This window comes from Cetorhinus maximus, chromosome 34 (assembly GCF_964194155.1).
Source record: "Cetorhinus maximus chromosome 34, sCetMax3.hap1.1, whole genome shotgun sequence".
Classification (NCBI taxonomy): domain Eukaryota; kingdom Metazoa; phylum Chordata; class Chondrichthyes; order Lamniformes; family Cetorhinidae; genus Cetorhinus; species Cetorhinus maximus.
The window spans coordinates 3,972,157-3,985,524 of NC_135912.1; the positions used below are offsets into that span (position 1 = coordinate 3,972,157).

The 13,368-nt window shown below is 52.9% G+C and overlaps 1 protein-coding gene across 1 annotated transcript; it reads left to right on the forward strand.

Moving 5' to 3' along the window:
* Nucleotides 1-676: 676 nt before the first annotated feature.
* LOC144671840 (diacylglycerol O-acyltransferase 2-like) lies at nt 677-12,678 on the forward strand. The gene is made up of 6 exons (XM_078533891.1): nt 677-695; nt 994-1,064; nt 5,931-6,135; nt 7,916-8,090; nt 10,096-10,298; nt 12,213-12,678. Exons 2-6 carry the CDS (start codon nt 1,041-1,043, stop codon nt 12,365-12,367), a joined length of 762 nt encoding a protein of 253 aa, XP_078390017.1. The 5' UTR covers nt 677-695; nt 994-1,040; the 3' UTR covers nt 12,368-12,678.
* Nucleotides 12,679-13,368: the final 690 nt, after the last annotated feature.

Here is a 13,368-nt window from a genome sequence, read left to right on the forward strand (position 1 = left end):
ACTCACTCATACGTACACACACTCCCACACTCAGATTCACTCACAATCCTCTCACTCACACACACTCTCACTTTTACATATTCACACAGATACTGTCACACACACTCACTCTCACACTCTCTCATTCACACACTCTCATTCACACTCTCAAAAATATTCTCAAAAACTCACTCTCACTCATTCACTCACAAATCCTCACAAACTGTCACAAACACACACACTATCAGATACACACACACACACACACACACACACACAAACTTGCATTCATATAGCACTTTTGACATAAATTAAAACATCCCAAGAAACTCCACAGGAGCGTTTATGAAACAAAATTTGACCCCGAGCCAGGTAAGGTGATATTAGGCCAAGTGACCAAAATCTCGTTCAAAGAGTTTGGTTATAAGGAGCGTCTTTAAGGAGGAGGGAGAGAGAGGCAGAGAGGCTTAGGGAGGGGATTGCAGAGCTTAGGGCCCAGGCAGCTGAAGGCACGGCCGCCAATGGTGGAGCGATGGGATTGGGGGGGATTCAGAGCTGACTGATTTTGTGTGTGTCATGTCTATAACTTTCCCTCCTCTATTTTCTAGGCATCTCCTGCACCCTCCTGACTGTGTATCTACTCTTTACACCCCTCTGGCCACTGGCGGCCCTGTATCTTGCCTGGCTAACCCTTGACCGGAATACTCCAGAAAGAGGTAGAGTGACCCTGAGTTATAATGTGGGGCCAGTACTTCAGATCAACTAATATCCAACGCCTTGGGTAGCTCATTGTATGATTTGTGGGTACGAGTCTAGATGGTGGGGGGGGGGGGGTTGTCGCGGCAGCCTATTTGACTGTAGTGTGCCTCACACCCACGGCTGATTTCCCTCCCCCGCCCTCCCAACCTACCCCTGCCCGAATACCCCTGCCTCGCTGAAATCCAACACCCTCCATTTTGACGTTTTGAGTTGTTTGGGGATGCTACTCACTGCTCTTTCTTCCCTTCCTTCCAGGGGGTCGGAGGTCGCAGTGGGTCAGGAGGTGGACACTGTGGAGATACATGAGGGACTACTTCCCCATCTCGGTGCGTTCCTCGTTTCTGGATTGACCTCACCTCACGCGTTCCAGGGAACTCGGCTGTAGTTGGAAAGGAGGTTTACTGGAATAGTTCCAGGGATGAGGGATTTTTGGCCACGGGGTTGGGTTGGGGGGAAGACGGGGTTGTTCTCCTTGGGGGGGTGGGGGGGCGAAGGAGGTTGGAGGGGACATCCGATGGAGGGGTACAAAGTGACGACAGGTTTCGATAAGGTAGACGAAGAAGAGCTCTTCCTATTGGCTGGTGGGACAAGGACTTGGCGGGGGGAGGGGGCAGGGGGACAGATTTAAGGTTTTGGACAAGGTGGGGGGTGGGGTGGGTACGTGAGGCAGAACTTTTTTCTTTAACGCGGCGAGTGGTGATGACCTGGAACTCGCTGGCCACGAGGGTGATGGATGATTTCAGAAGGAATGGGCGCTCGAGGGAAATAAACTCTCAGGGGATACGGGGACGGAATGGGACTGATTGGGTTGCCGTCCAGGGAGCCAGCATGGACCCGATGGGCCAAATGGCCTCTTCCTGCACCGTAATGACTCCGTGATGCACCCAACTGACCTTATGGATGTCCAACACTTGGCACTGGGGAGGCTCATGAGGCCCAGACAACCATGGCTCCCATAGCCTCCAGCCCCACCCCCTCTCTCTCTCTCCCAACCTTCCTGTTTTATCAACCCTGGTTCTCCTCTGCGCTTTCCTTCCTCAAGGGGGCTAGGAGCACAAGAGCAAAGTCATCTTGCAGTGGTCATACTTTATGAGGCCACACCTGGAGCACTGCGGACAGTTCTGGACCCCTTACCTCAGGAAGGACATGTTTGACTTAGAGAGGGAGCGACGAAGAGAGGTTCACTCAACTGACTCCGCGATGAGGAGATTGTCTTATGAGAAGAGATTGAGTGAAGAATCCCCCCGCCCCACCGACACCCCACCCCTCCAACCCCATAGACCATGGAGTTTGGATGATGATGGAGTTCGCTGATAGGCTGCTTCCCCGGCCTGGCTGGGGAGGCTGGTCCAGGGAATAAGGGGTCGGCCGTTTTGGACTGAGGGTGAGAAGGTATTCCTTTACTCAGGGGCTGGTGAATCTTTGCAATTCACGACCCAGGGAGCTGTGGATGCTGAGCATGCCCAATGAGATCCATAGGTTTTTGGACACTAAGGGAATGAAGAGATAGGGTGAGAGCGTGGGAAGGTGGAGTTGGGGTAGAAGATGAACCACGATCTTGCTGATTTACAGGGCAGGCTCGAGGGACCGACTGGCTCCCTCCTGCTCCTATTCATGAATTTGTCCTCCCCTTGGCCCCGCTCTGATTCCCCAGCTCTGCACAATCTCCCACCGCCCTACGTCCACTCTGTGTTGCTTTTGAGATTCATCACGTCACCCTCTTTGCATGAACACACTCTTTCACGAAACTGTGGAGCCCAGTCCCTACGCTCCTACCTAGCACAACCTACAGCCGCACATCATTGAAACCTCTCCATCTATCTCACCTTCCCACCCAGTCTCCATGGTGTTGTCCACAATGACCCTTGACCCAGGCCTCTAAAGACAGGAGAGCCTCACCCATGCCTGTGCTCCCTCTAGACTTGACCATCCCAATGATCCCCATCTTCCCATCCTCCACAGGGTTGAGGTCATTCACAGCTGTGCCATATCCTAACTCACTCCAAGTCCTGATTACCCGTCACGACCCAAATCCCGCCACATCCTGGGGGTTACCGTTGACCAGAAACTGAACTGGGACCAGCCATATAAATACAGAGGCTACAAGAGCAGGTCAGAGGCTGGGAATCCTGTGGTGAGTAACTCACCTCCTGACTCCCCAAAGCCTGTCCACCATCTACAAGGCACAAGTCAGGAGTGTGATGGAATACTCCCCACTTGCCTGGATGAGTACGGCTTCAACAACACTCAGGAAGCTCGATACCATCCAGGACAAAGCAGCCCATTTGATTGGCACCCCATCCACAAACATTCACTCCCTCCACCACTGACGCACAGTAGCAGCAGTGTGTGTACCATCTACACAATGTACTGCAGAAACTCACCAAGCCTCCTTCGACAGCACCTTCCAAACACACGACCTCTACCATCTAGAAGGACAAGGGCAGCAGACACATGGGGACACCACCACCTGCAAGTTCCCCTCCAAGCCACTCACCATCCTGACTTGGAAATGTATTGGCCGTTCCTTCACTGTCGCTGGGCCAAAATCCTGGAACTCCCTCCCTAACAGCACTGTGGGTGTACCTACACCACAGGGACTGCAGCGGCTCAAGAAGGCGGCTCACCCCCACCTTCTCAAGGGGACAATTAGGGATGGGCAATAAATGCTGGGCCCAGCCAGCAATGCTCAAAATTTTTTAAAGATTCTTAGTTATCTGTTGGAGCTTATCAGTTAATAGTGCGTGGGACTGCAGAGTCAACACTCTAGAACAGCACCAATGACCTTTGCTTATTTCATAAAGGGCTGATATTGGGAAGGTTGGCCTTGATCCATTAAGTTAACCATTGCTTGTATTGGAAGATACACCTGCAAACAGACAGCTCCTCCTCGTGAGAACCTGCTCCTGGGCCTGGCCAAGTTGGCCATCGGCAGGTTCAGGCAGTGGGCGATTGAGGGGTTCGCCTGGCCCAACCGTCTGCCCCTCTTCCGCAGCTAGGCTCGCGGCTGGGTGTCCCTGGAGAAGGGAGCACGCGGTGTCCATGATCGGTGGGCACCGTGGGCTGCCTTATCAACCCCTTTGATCGCATTCTGATTTAATACTTGTAAGTTTCATTTAAACGTTGCCTTTGTTTTTTTGCAGTTTCCCTTTAAGGGGCTGCTTTTTACTTTATCCCTGATCTAGTTCATTTGCTTGTAACCAAAAGAGTTACAAACAGACAGGTCCTGGGCTAGTGGGGATCAATATGAGCCTTTGCAATCACTGAATGGAGTCAAAAGGAGCTTTAATTCCGCCTCTCTCACTCGAACCAGCAAACGACCCCTGGTGACCCTCCCTCTTCAATTCCATATCGACTCCAATGTAGGCAGCCTGGCTCTCTCACCCGCAACAGGAATGGGGGCCTAATTAATAACAACATATATTCACATAAGCACCTTTAACGCAATGAAACATCCCAGGGCGTCTCACTGGAAGCGTTATAAAACAGTATGACAATGAGCCATGGAAGGAGATATTGGGTCAGATGACTGCAGCGGTTCAAGATGGCGGCTCACCACCACCCCCTCAAGGGAAATTAGGGGTGGGCAACAAATGCTGGCCCAGCCAGCGAAGCCCACGTCCCGTGAATGAAGGCAAGCTGGGTCAAAGGGATTGGTTTTTAAGGGCTGACTTAACTATTGCTGAAAAGAGAGACATGTGGCCAAAGTCTTTTGTCTTTCAGGACAAATGAAAGAATGCCAAATTTCAAACTATCACAACAATTTATACTACAGGAGAAAAGGAGGCAGATTTGTTGGCAAGTCAACTCTGATTGACTGAGGCATTGCCATGGAAAGCAACAATCGGCACCCCTCTCTCCTGTAGTAAAAATTGCTGTGATCCTTTGAAATTTGGTATTCTTGTGTTTGTCCTGATGAGTACATATGAAAAGCTTCAGTAACATGTCTCTCTTTTCAGCAATGTTTGAGTGTCTAAAAGGAGGAAAGTGAGGTAGAGGGACAGGGAGTTCCAGAGCTCACGGACACAGGCAACTGAAGGAATAGCCACCAAAGGCAGAGCAATTAAAATTGGGAATGTGCAAGAGTCCAGAATTAGAGGAGAGCAGGACCTTAAAGGCTGGACGATTCAGGGAAAGGGAGGGCGAGGTCGTGGAGTGATTTGAAAACAAGGATGAGAATTTTAAAATCAAGATGTTGCTTGGCCAAGAGACAATGTAGGTCATAAGCGAGCACAGGGGGTGGTTGGGGGAACGGGACTTACTGTGAGTTAAGGCGCAGGAGGGAGCTTTTCAATGTCATCAGGTTTACGGAGGATAGAATGTGGGAGACCTGCCAGGAGTGGGTTGGAATAGTTGAGTGTAGAGGTAACAAAGCAATGGATGAGGGTTTCAGCAGCAGATGAGTTTGAGACAAAGTCAAACAGTGTGATGGAGGTGAAAAGAAATGGCCTTGGAGCTGGGGCGAATAGATGCAAACCAGGTTTGTCGTATTCTTGCCAAGCAGCATTGCGTCAGTACACCCGTGAAATTCTTGGGAAGAAACAGCAAGATATTCAAGAAGAAACATTCAGAATCAGGACCGTAGGTGCTGTTGGAACATGGATTCTCTTTGTTACCTTCCAGATTACCTCTACAGATGCATGCAGGCGTGGTTATCTTAAGTAAACAAAATGCACATTGCGATTTTCAATACGCAACACCACCCACAGACCGCCAAAGGCAGAAAAAAAACCTGCATTTATACAGCTCCTCTAATATAATAACACATCCAGCAAGAACCTCATCAACTTGAAATGTGACACTGAACCACAGAAGGAGATATTAGGACACTGCCTGAAAGAGGGATTTAAGGACCGTCTTAAAGGAGAAGAGAGAGTCAGAGAGGTTTAGGGAGGGAATTCCAGAGCTTGGAGTCCAAGCAGCTGAAGGCATGGCCGCCAATGGAGGAGCAGTGGAAATCAGGGATGTTCAAGAGGCCAGGATCGGGGGATTGCAGAGATGTGAGAGGGCTTGTTTACATAGGGATTAACATAGGTAGATGTGACATGTTATAGTTATATTGGCGTGCAGAGCATGACTGGAAAACAAGTCAGGTTAAGGAAGGTTAAGGGCCACAGAAGCTGCTGGTTGTGTGGGTAACAGACCAGCGATGGCTGCATGTAATTCTTCTTCAATCTTCCTTTTAACTCCAGCTAGTGAAAACAGCTGAGCTCAGTCCTGAGGCCAACTATGTCATCGGTTACCATCCCCACGGGATCTTGTGTTTCGGTGCCTTCTGTAACTTCTGCACCGAGGCCACCAATTTCTCCAAGATCTTCCCCGGTATCACCCCCCATGTGGCAACCCTGAATGGACTCTTCCGTTTGCCCATCTTCAGGGATTACATCCTCAGCACAGGTAAGGGTAACGATTAATCTCCAGTTTCTTGATTTTATTCCTTCTCTCCTTCCTTCCTTCCTTTTCCCAGTAATGGCATAAGGGTTCCACAGGTATCGCCACTTGATCGGCACCCCATCCGCCATCTTAAACATTCAGTCCCTCGACCATCAGCGCACAGTGGCAGCAGAGTTTACCATCTACCACAGCAACTCACCATGCCTCCTTTAACACCACCGCAGCCAAGATGGACAAGGGCAGCAGACGCATGGGGAACACCGCCACCTGGAAGTTCCCCTCCAAGCCACTCACCATCCTGACTTGGAAATATATCGGCCGTTCCTTCACTGTCGCTGGGTCAAAATCCTGGAACTCCCTCCCTAACAGCAACTGTGGGTGTACCTACACCACAGGGACTGCAGCGGTTCAAGAAGACGGCTCACCCCCACCTTCTCAAGGGGGCAATTAGGGATGGGCAGTAAATGCTGGCATGTAGGGCTAAGGTCGTGGATGGGGTGCCAATCAAGCGGGGCTGCTTTGTCCTGGATGGTGTCGAGCTTCTTGAGTGTTGTGGGAGCTGCAACTCATCCAGGCAAGTGGGGATTATCCCATCACACTCCTGACTTGTGCCTTGTAGATGGTGGACAGGCTTTGGGGAGTCAGGAGGTGAGTTACTCATCACAGGATTCCCAGCCTCTGACCTGCTCTTGTAGCCACAGTATTTATATGGCTAAGTCCAGTTCAGTTTCTGGTCAATGGTAACACCCAGGATGTTGACAGTGGGGGACTGGACTGCCCAGTTTGAGAACATGGAGAGAGAATTGAATATTTGGAAATTAAAAGCTGGTCAACTGTAAAACTGTTGGATTATTGTAAAAGCCCATCTGGTTCACTAATGACCCCTTTAGGGAAGGAAATGTGCCATCCTTACCCGGTCCGGCCTACATGTGACTCCAGACCCACAGCGATGTGGTTGACTCTTAACTGCCCCTCTGAAATGGCCGAGCAATTCACTCAGTTGGCCTACAACCCACCACCTTCTCAGGGGAACTAGGGGCTGAGCATAAATGTTACCTTTGCCAGTGATGCCCGTATCTCGCGAGTGGATAAGGGGCCAAATGGTTGTGTTGATGATAGTCTGCCATTGTGGGAAAATATCCCAAGGTGCTTCACCAGACTCAAAATGGTTACCAAAGGAGATGTTAGGAGGGCTGATTTTAAAAGAGGTGGGATTTATCGAGCGTCTTATCAGTGGAAGGAGAGGGGGGGCAGAGGGAATCCCAGAGCTTAGGGCCCTGGCAGCTGAAGACATGGCTGCCAATTGTGGTGCAAAGGGACCGAGGGATGCCACCAGAGGCTGGCATCGAAGGACTAGAGGTATCGCCCTTGGGCTGGAGGAGCTGTCGAGGGATAGGAAGGGGGCACGAAGCCAGGAAGGGGATTAAACACGAGGGTGAGAACGTTACAGTTGGAGGCGTTGCCAGATCGGGAGCCAGTGTAGGTCAGCGGGCACAGCGGGTGATGGGCGAAAGGAACTCGGGCCGGTTTAGGACATCGGACAGCCAGTGGATGAGCTGAGGTTTATGGAATGCGGAAGACGGGGTGCCGGGAAGAGGGCGTCCTCATGGTCGGCTGGAGACGGGAGGAGGCGAGGCACATTCGGAGTGGAAGTAAGGAGTAGGAACAGGTTGGAATCTTGGCCCCCAGGTCAATGCCAGGGCACACACGCCCACGCGAGGCCCTCGGGCACAGGCTCCACGTGGGCTATCTGATCTCTCTCCTTCCTCTCTCTCTTCCCCAGGAGGCCGCTCGGTCAGCAGGTCAAGCCTCACCCACCTCCTGTCAAAGAGCGGGGTGGGAAACGCGGTGGTCGTGGTGGTCGGAGGGGCAGCTGAATCGATGAGCGGGAGACCCGGGGAGCACTCACTCTTACTGAAGAACAGGAAAGGGTTCATCCGAATCGCTCTGAAGCACGGGTACGTAGAGGGGTGGATCCCCACCCCGTGCCCTCACCCCCATTCCCGACAACTCCTCCTGTCCAGAGATACGTTGCAACGCGCTGCGTCTTGCCTGCTATTTGACCACGGGGTGCGTCGCAGTTCAGTTGCATCCGATCCTCGGCCAGAGGCACTGGAAGGTGATCCCGAGGAAGGGATGGGGTCGGGTGGGAAGGAGGGGAGGGCATCATGCTCCCCATGGCAATACTGAGGTCAATGGCAATTTGGCACTGGGTAGAGTGAGGGTCTGAGTCAGTGGGTGATGAAGAGATGAGGTTAGGGACTATTTCAACAGTTGGCGGAACTCTACGTCCAACATTTCTCCTCCCTGCCCCCCTCACCCCTCCCTGCCAGAAGCACATTGATTGGCCTTTGCCGTTTGTGGGAGCTTGCTGTGCACAAAATGGCCACCGCCTCCCCAGGGACTGCACTGCAGAGCAAGACGTAGTCCGCTCGGCACTCGGAGTCAGTAGGTTGTGGGTTCAAATCGCACCTGGGGGCCAAAACGCGAGTCAGACCCTCCCAGCGGACCACCGAGGGGAGTGCCACACTGTCAGAGGCGCCAGCGCCTTTCGGATGAGACGCTAAACCGAGGAACCCCTCCGCCCTTTCGGGCGCCGTTCCGATGATGAGCAGAGGAGGCTCTCGTCGGTGTCCCATGCCAAGCGTCACCAAGATAGGGGGGGTGGCCCGGTCGTTGGCACATTGCCGCCCGCGGGGGATCTTGCTGTGCGATAAGTTGGCTGCCAACTGAGGCTCGGCCTCAAAAAATGGCTGACCAGCTGCAAAGGGCTTTGGGACGTCCTGAGTGACCAGGTTAGGACTGCAGGGCCCTTTAAGGGGTAAACCAGGACAAGTTTCAGAGTGAACTGAGAAGCAGATGAAGCTCATTGAAGCCTGTACTTAAGAGCTGGGGTTTGCCCAGGGGGCGGTTTGGGGGTGTATTTTGCCTCTGAACAGGGAGAGGATCCAGAAGGGAGGAGTCGGAATTGGTATTTGAACTCACCTGTAGTTTAACAATAAAAGAGCTGTGAATCCCAGAATGTCTTCTGCTCCCTGATTTGGTAAATGAATGTTTTTCTTTATTTATTGACCGGATGTGGGTGTTGCCGGCCGGGCCCAGCATTTATTGCTCTTCCCTAATTGCCCCTTGAGAAGGTGGTGGTGAGCCGCCTTCTTGAACCACTGCAGTCCATCTACAGAGATTACATCCCCAGTGGAGGTAAGGGTCCATGTGGTGTAGGTACACTCACTGTGCTGTTAGGGAGGGAGTTCCAAGACCCAGCGACAGTGAAGGAACGGCCGATATATTTCCAAGTCAGGATGGTGAGTGACTTGGAGGGGAACTTCCAGGTGGTGGTGTTCCCATCAAAATGCAGCCCTTGTCCTTCTAGGTGGTAGTGGTCGTGGGTTTGGAAGGTGCTGTCGAAGGAGCCTTGGTGAATTCCTGCAGTGCATCTTGTAGATGGTACACCACCGACCTGTACTGTGCGTCGGTGGTGGAGGGAGTGAATGTTTGTGGATGGGGTGCCTATCAAGCGGGGCTGCTTTGTCCTGGATGGTGTTGAGCTTCTCCAGTGTTGTGGGAGCTGCACTCATCCAGGGAAGTGGGGAGTATTCCCATCACACTCCTGACTTGTGCCTTGTAGATGGTGGACAGGCTTTGGGGGGAGTCAGGAGGTGAGTTACTCATCACAGGATTCCCAGCCTCTGAGCTGCTCTTGTAGCCGCAGTATTTATATGGCCAAGTCCAGTTCAGTTTCTGGTCAATGGTTAACCACCAGGATGTCGATAGTGGGGGATTCAGCAGTGGTAATGCCATTGAACGCCAAGGGGCGATAGATTCTCTCACCTATTAGACACTGAGGGTGCGAAAGGGGCTATGCAAGTCAGTCTTTTTTGCTTCCTCCAGGGATTTTCCTTCATTCACTCTTTCACCATCTCTCCAGAGATAACCATATTCTCTCTCTCTCTCCATGTCCAGGGCCAATCTGGTTCCCATCTACAGTTTTGGCGAGAACGATGTCTTTGACCAGGTTGTGTTCGAGCCAGGGAGCTGGATGAAGTACTATCAGCTGATGTTCCAGAAGTATATGGGGTTTGCTCCCTGTCTGTTCAAGGGCAGGGGCCTCCTGTTCAGCAGCTCCTGGGGCCTCATGCCCTACGCCAAGCCCATCACGACTGTAGGTGGGTACAGCGACCGAGAGGCTCAGCCTCGTGTGGGCAGGTCAGCCCTCGAGGGAGGGAAGCCTGCTTCAGCAGAGTCAAGCATCAGGGGGGCGGTTTGAGGTTTCCCCTTGGGGGGTGGGAGAGAAAGAGGGCAACTTGGAAGGAGGGGTCATGGGTGAGACGGGCGGGGGGGGAAGGCGGGAAATCGGTTAACGCTCCAGTTCTCGAGCGGTTATAATTATTGAGGCAGCCGGGGCTAAAACAGGCTCGGACTCCTCTCCTCCAGAGAGGAGAAGCCCGAAGGGGGTGACCCGATTGTGACCTCTCAGAGCCATTCAGCCCCTCGAGCCTGCTCCATCAGTCAATAAGATCTCGCCTGACCTTCTGGTCTCACTGAAGCATCTAAGATTTTGAGGGGATTTGACCAGGTGAATGCTCAGAGAATGTTTCCTCTCGTTGAGGGGAGGGAGAATCAAGAACTAGAGGGCACAGTTCAAAGATTAGGCGGTCCCCCATTTAAGACGGAGATGAGGGGAATTTTTGTTTCTTTCAGGGAGTAGTTAGTCTGTCGAATTCTCTTCCCCCAGCGAGCAGTGGAGGCTGGGTCACTGAGTACATCCAAGGCTGAGTTGGACGGGTTTTGGATCGATAAGGGAGTCGAGGGTTATGGTGAGGGTGGGGTGGGGGGAACAGGCAGGGAAAGTGGAGTTGAGGCCACGGTCAGATCAGCCTTGATCTTACTGAATGGCGGAGCGAGGTTGGAGGGGCCGAATGGCCCACTGCTGCCCCTCTTTCCCCCTCGCCCTTCTAACTCATCTCCGCCTTCCCGCACTATCCCCACATCCCCTTGATGCCCAAAGACATCTTCTCGATCGCAGTCTTGAATCTATTCAACGACCGATCTTCCACAGCTCCCTGGGGTAGAGAATTCCAAAGATTCCCGTGCCTCAGGGTGAAGAAATGTCTTCTCTTCTCAGTCCAAAACGGCCGACCCCCTTAACCCGAGAACATGATGCTCTGTTCCCCATTCCTCATTTCCCCCGCCAAGGGAAAGCTTTCTCTCTGTACCTTCCCTGTCAAATCCCATGAGCATTTTATACATTCCAGTCACGTCACCTCTCACTCTTCCAGAGCAAGATAATCGAAGAGGGTTTGATGGAGAAGATGTGGAGAGGTCAGCACGTGTCAGGGAGACTAAAACGAGGGTGGACCCCAAATACTAGACAGTCGCTCATAAATCCAATCGGGAATTCGAGAGAAACTTCCTTACCCAGAGACATTGTGGAACTGGCTACCACAGGGAGTGGTTGGGGTGAACAGTGTCGATACATTTAAGGGGAAGCTGGGCAAACACACGAGGGAGGAGAGAACAGAAGGGTAGGGTGACGGGGTGAGATGACGAGGGGGTGGGAGGAGGATCGTGTGGAGCATCAGCACCAGCACGGAGTAGATGGGCTGAACGGCCTGTGTCTGTGCTGGAAATATTATGTAATATAATTTGGGAAGGTACGTGGCGTGGGTGCTGAGGGGGGGGTGGGTGCTGAGGGGGGGGTGGGTGCTGAGGGGGGGGGTGGGTGCTGGGGGTGGGTGGGTGCGGGGGTGGGGGGGTGCTCAGGGGGGGGTGGGTGCTGAGGGGGGGTGGGTGCTGGTGGGGGTGGGTGCTGGGGGGGGTGGGTGCTGGGGGAGGGGTGGGTGCTGGGGGAGGGGTGGGTGCTGGGGGTGGGTGGGTGCGGGGGGGGGTGGGTGCTGGGGGTGGGTGGGTGCGGGGGTGGGGGGGGTGCTTGGGGGGGGTGGGTGCGGGGTGGGGGGGGTGCTCGGGGGGGGTGGGTGCGGGGTGGGGTGGGTGCGGGGGGGGTGGTGGGTGCTGAGGGGTGGGTGTTGGGACAGAGATTTAGTTACCATATTACAGAGCTCTGCTCTTCTCTCCACCAGTCGGTGAGCCGATCCCAGTCACCCAGAGCACAAACCCTTCGGAGGAGGAGGTTGATCGATACCACACTGAGTACATGGAAGCTGTAACCAGTCTCTTCAACAGGCACAAGGTGCAGCACGGGCTGTCGGAGAAAACAGCGCTGACCATTTACTGAGCCTCTCTCCCCTGAGCTGCAGTGGGGCTGGGGGGGGCAATGAGGGCTCCCTCGCAGGCTCGGAGGGCCCCTCCTAATCCTTCGTCAGTAACCAAGACAGATTTAATCATACAACTCCAACCTGACCTCTGTCCACTCACTCACTATCCCTTCCCCCTCAGATAACCACCACTCCATTCACTGAGGGCCTCTCCTCTACGTGACACTATCAAGACCCATTTTGCACATTTTACTCCGTGGGAACAGTAGGGGAGGGGTAATCCCATAGAGCAGATCAAGGAATTCGGTTTTTGTACTCATCAAATTAAGTATCAACATCAAACACTCCCAGGACAGGTACAGCACGGGGTTAGATACAGAGTAAAGCTCCCTCTACACTGTCCCCATCAAACACTCCCAGGACAGGGACAGGACGTGGTTAGATACAGAGTAAAGCTCCCTCTACACTGTCCCTATCAAACACTCCCAGGACAGGTACAGCACGGGGTTAGATACAGAGTAAAGCTCCCTCTATACTGTCCCTATTAAACATTCCCAGGACAGGTACAGCACGGGGTTAGATACAGAGTAAAGCTCCCTCTACACTGTCCCTATCAAACACTCCCAGGACAGGTACAGCACGGGGTTAGATACAGAGTAAAGCTCCCTCTATACTGTCCCTATTAAACATTCCCAGGACAGGTACAGCACGGGGTTAGATACAGGGTAAAGCTCCCTCTACACTGTCCCCATCAAACACTCCCAGGACAGGTACAGCACAGGGTTAGATACAGAGTAAAGCTCCCTCTACACTGTCCCCATCAAACACTCCCAGGACAGGTACAGCACGGGGTTAGATACAGAGTAAAGCTCCCTCTACACTGTCCCCATCAAACACTCCCAGGACAGGTGCAGCACGGGGTGAGAGAGAAGCTCCCTGTAGTGCTCTACAGCCTGTACTGTACATGATCTAGGATTTTTACACTGAACACTGGAGAAAATTCATCACTGGACTTATCAGA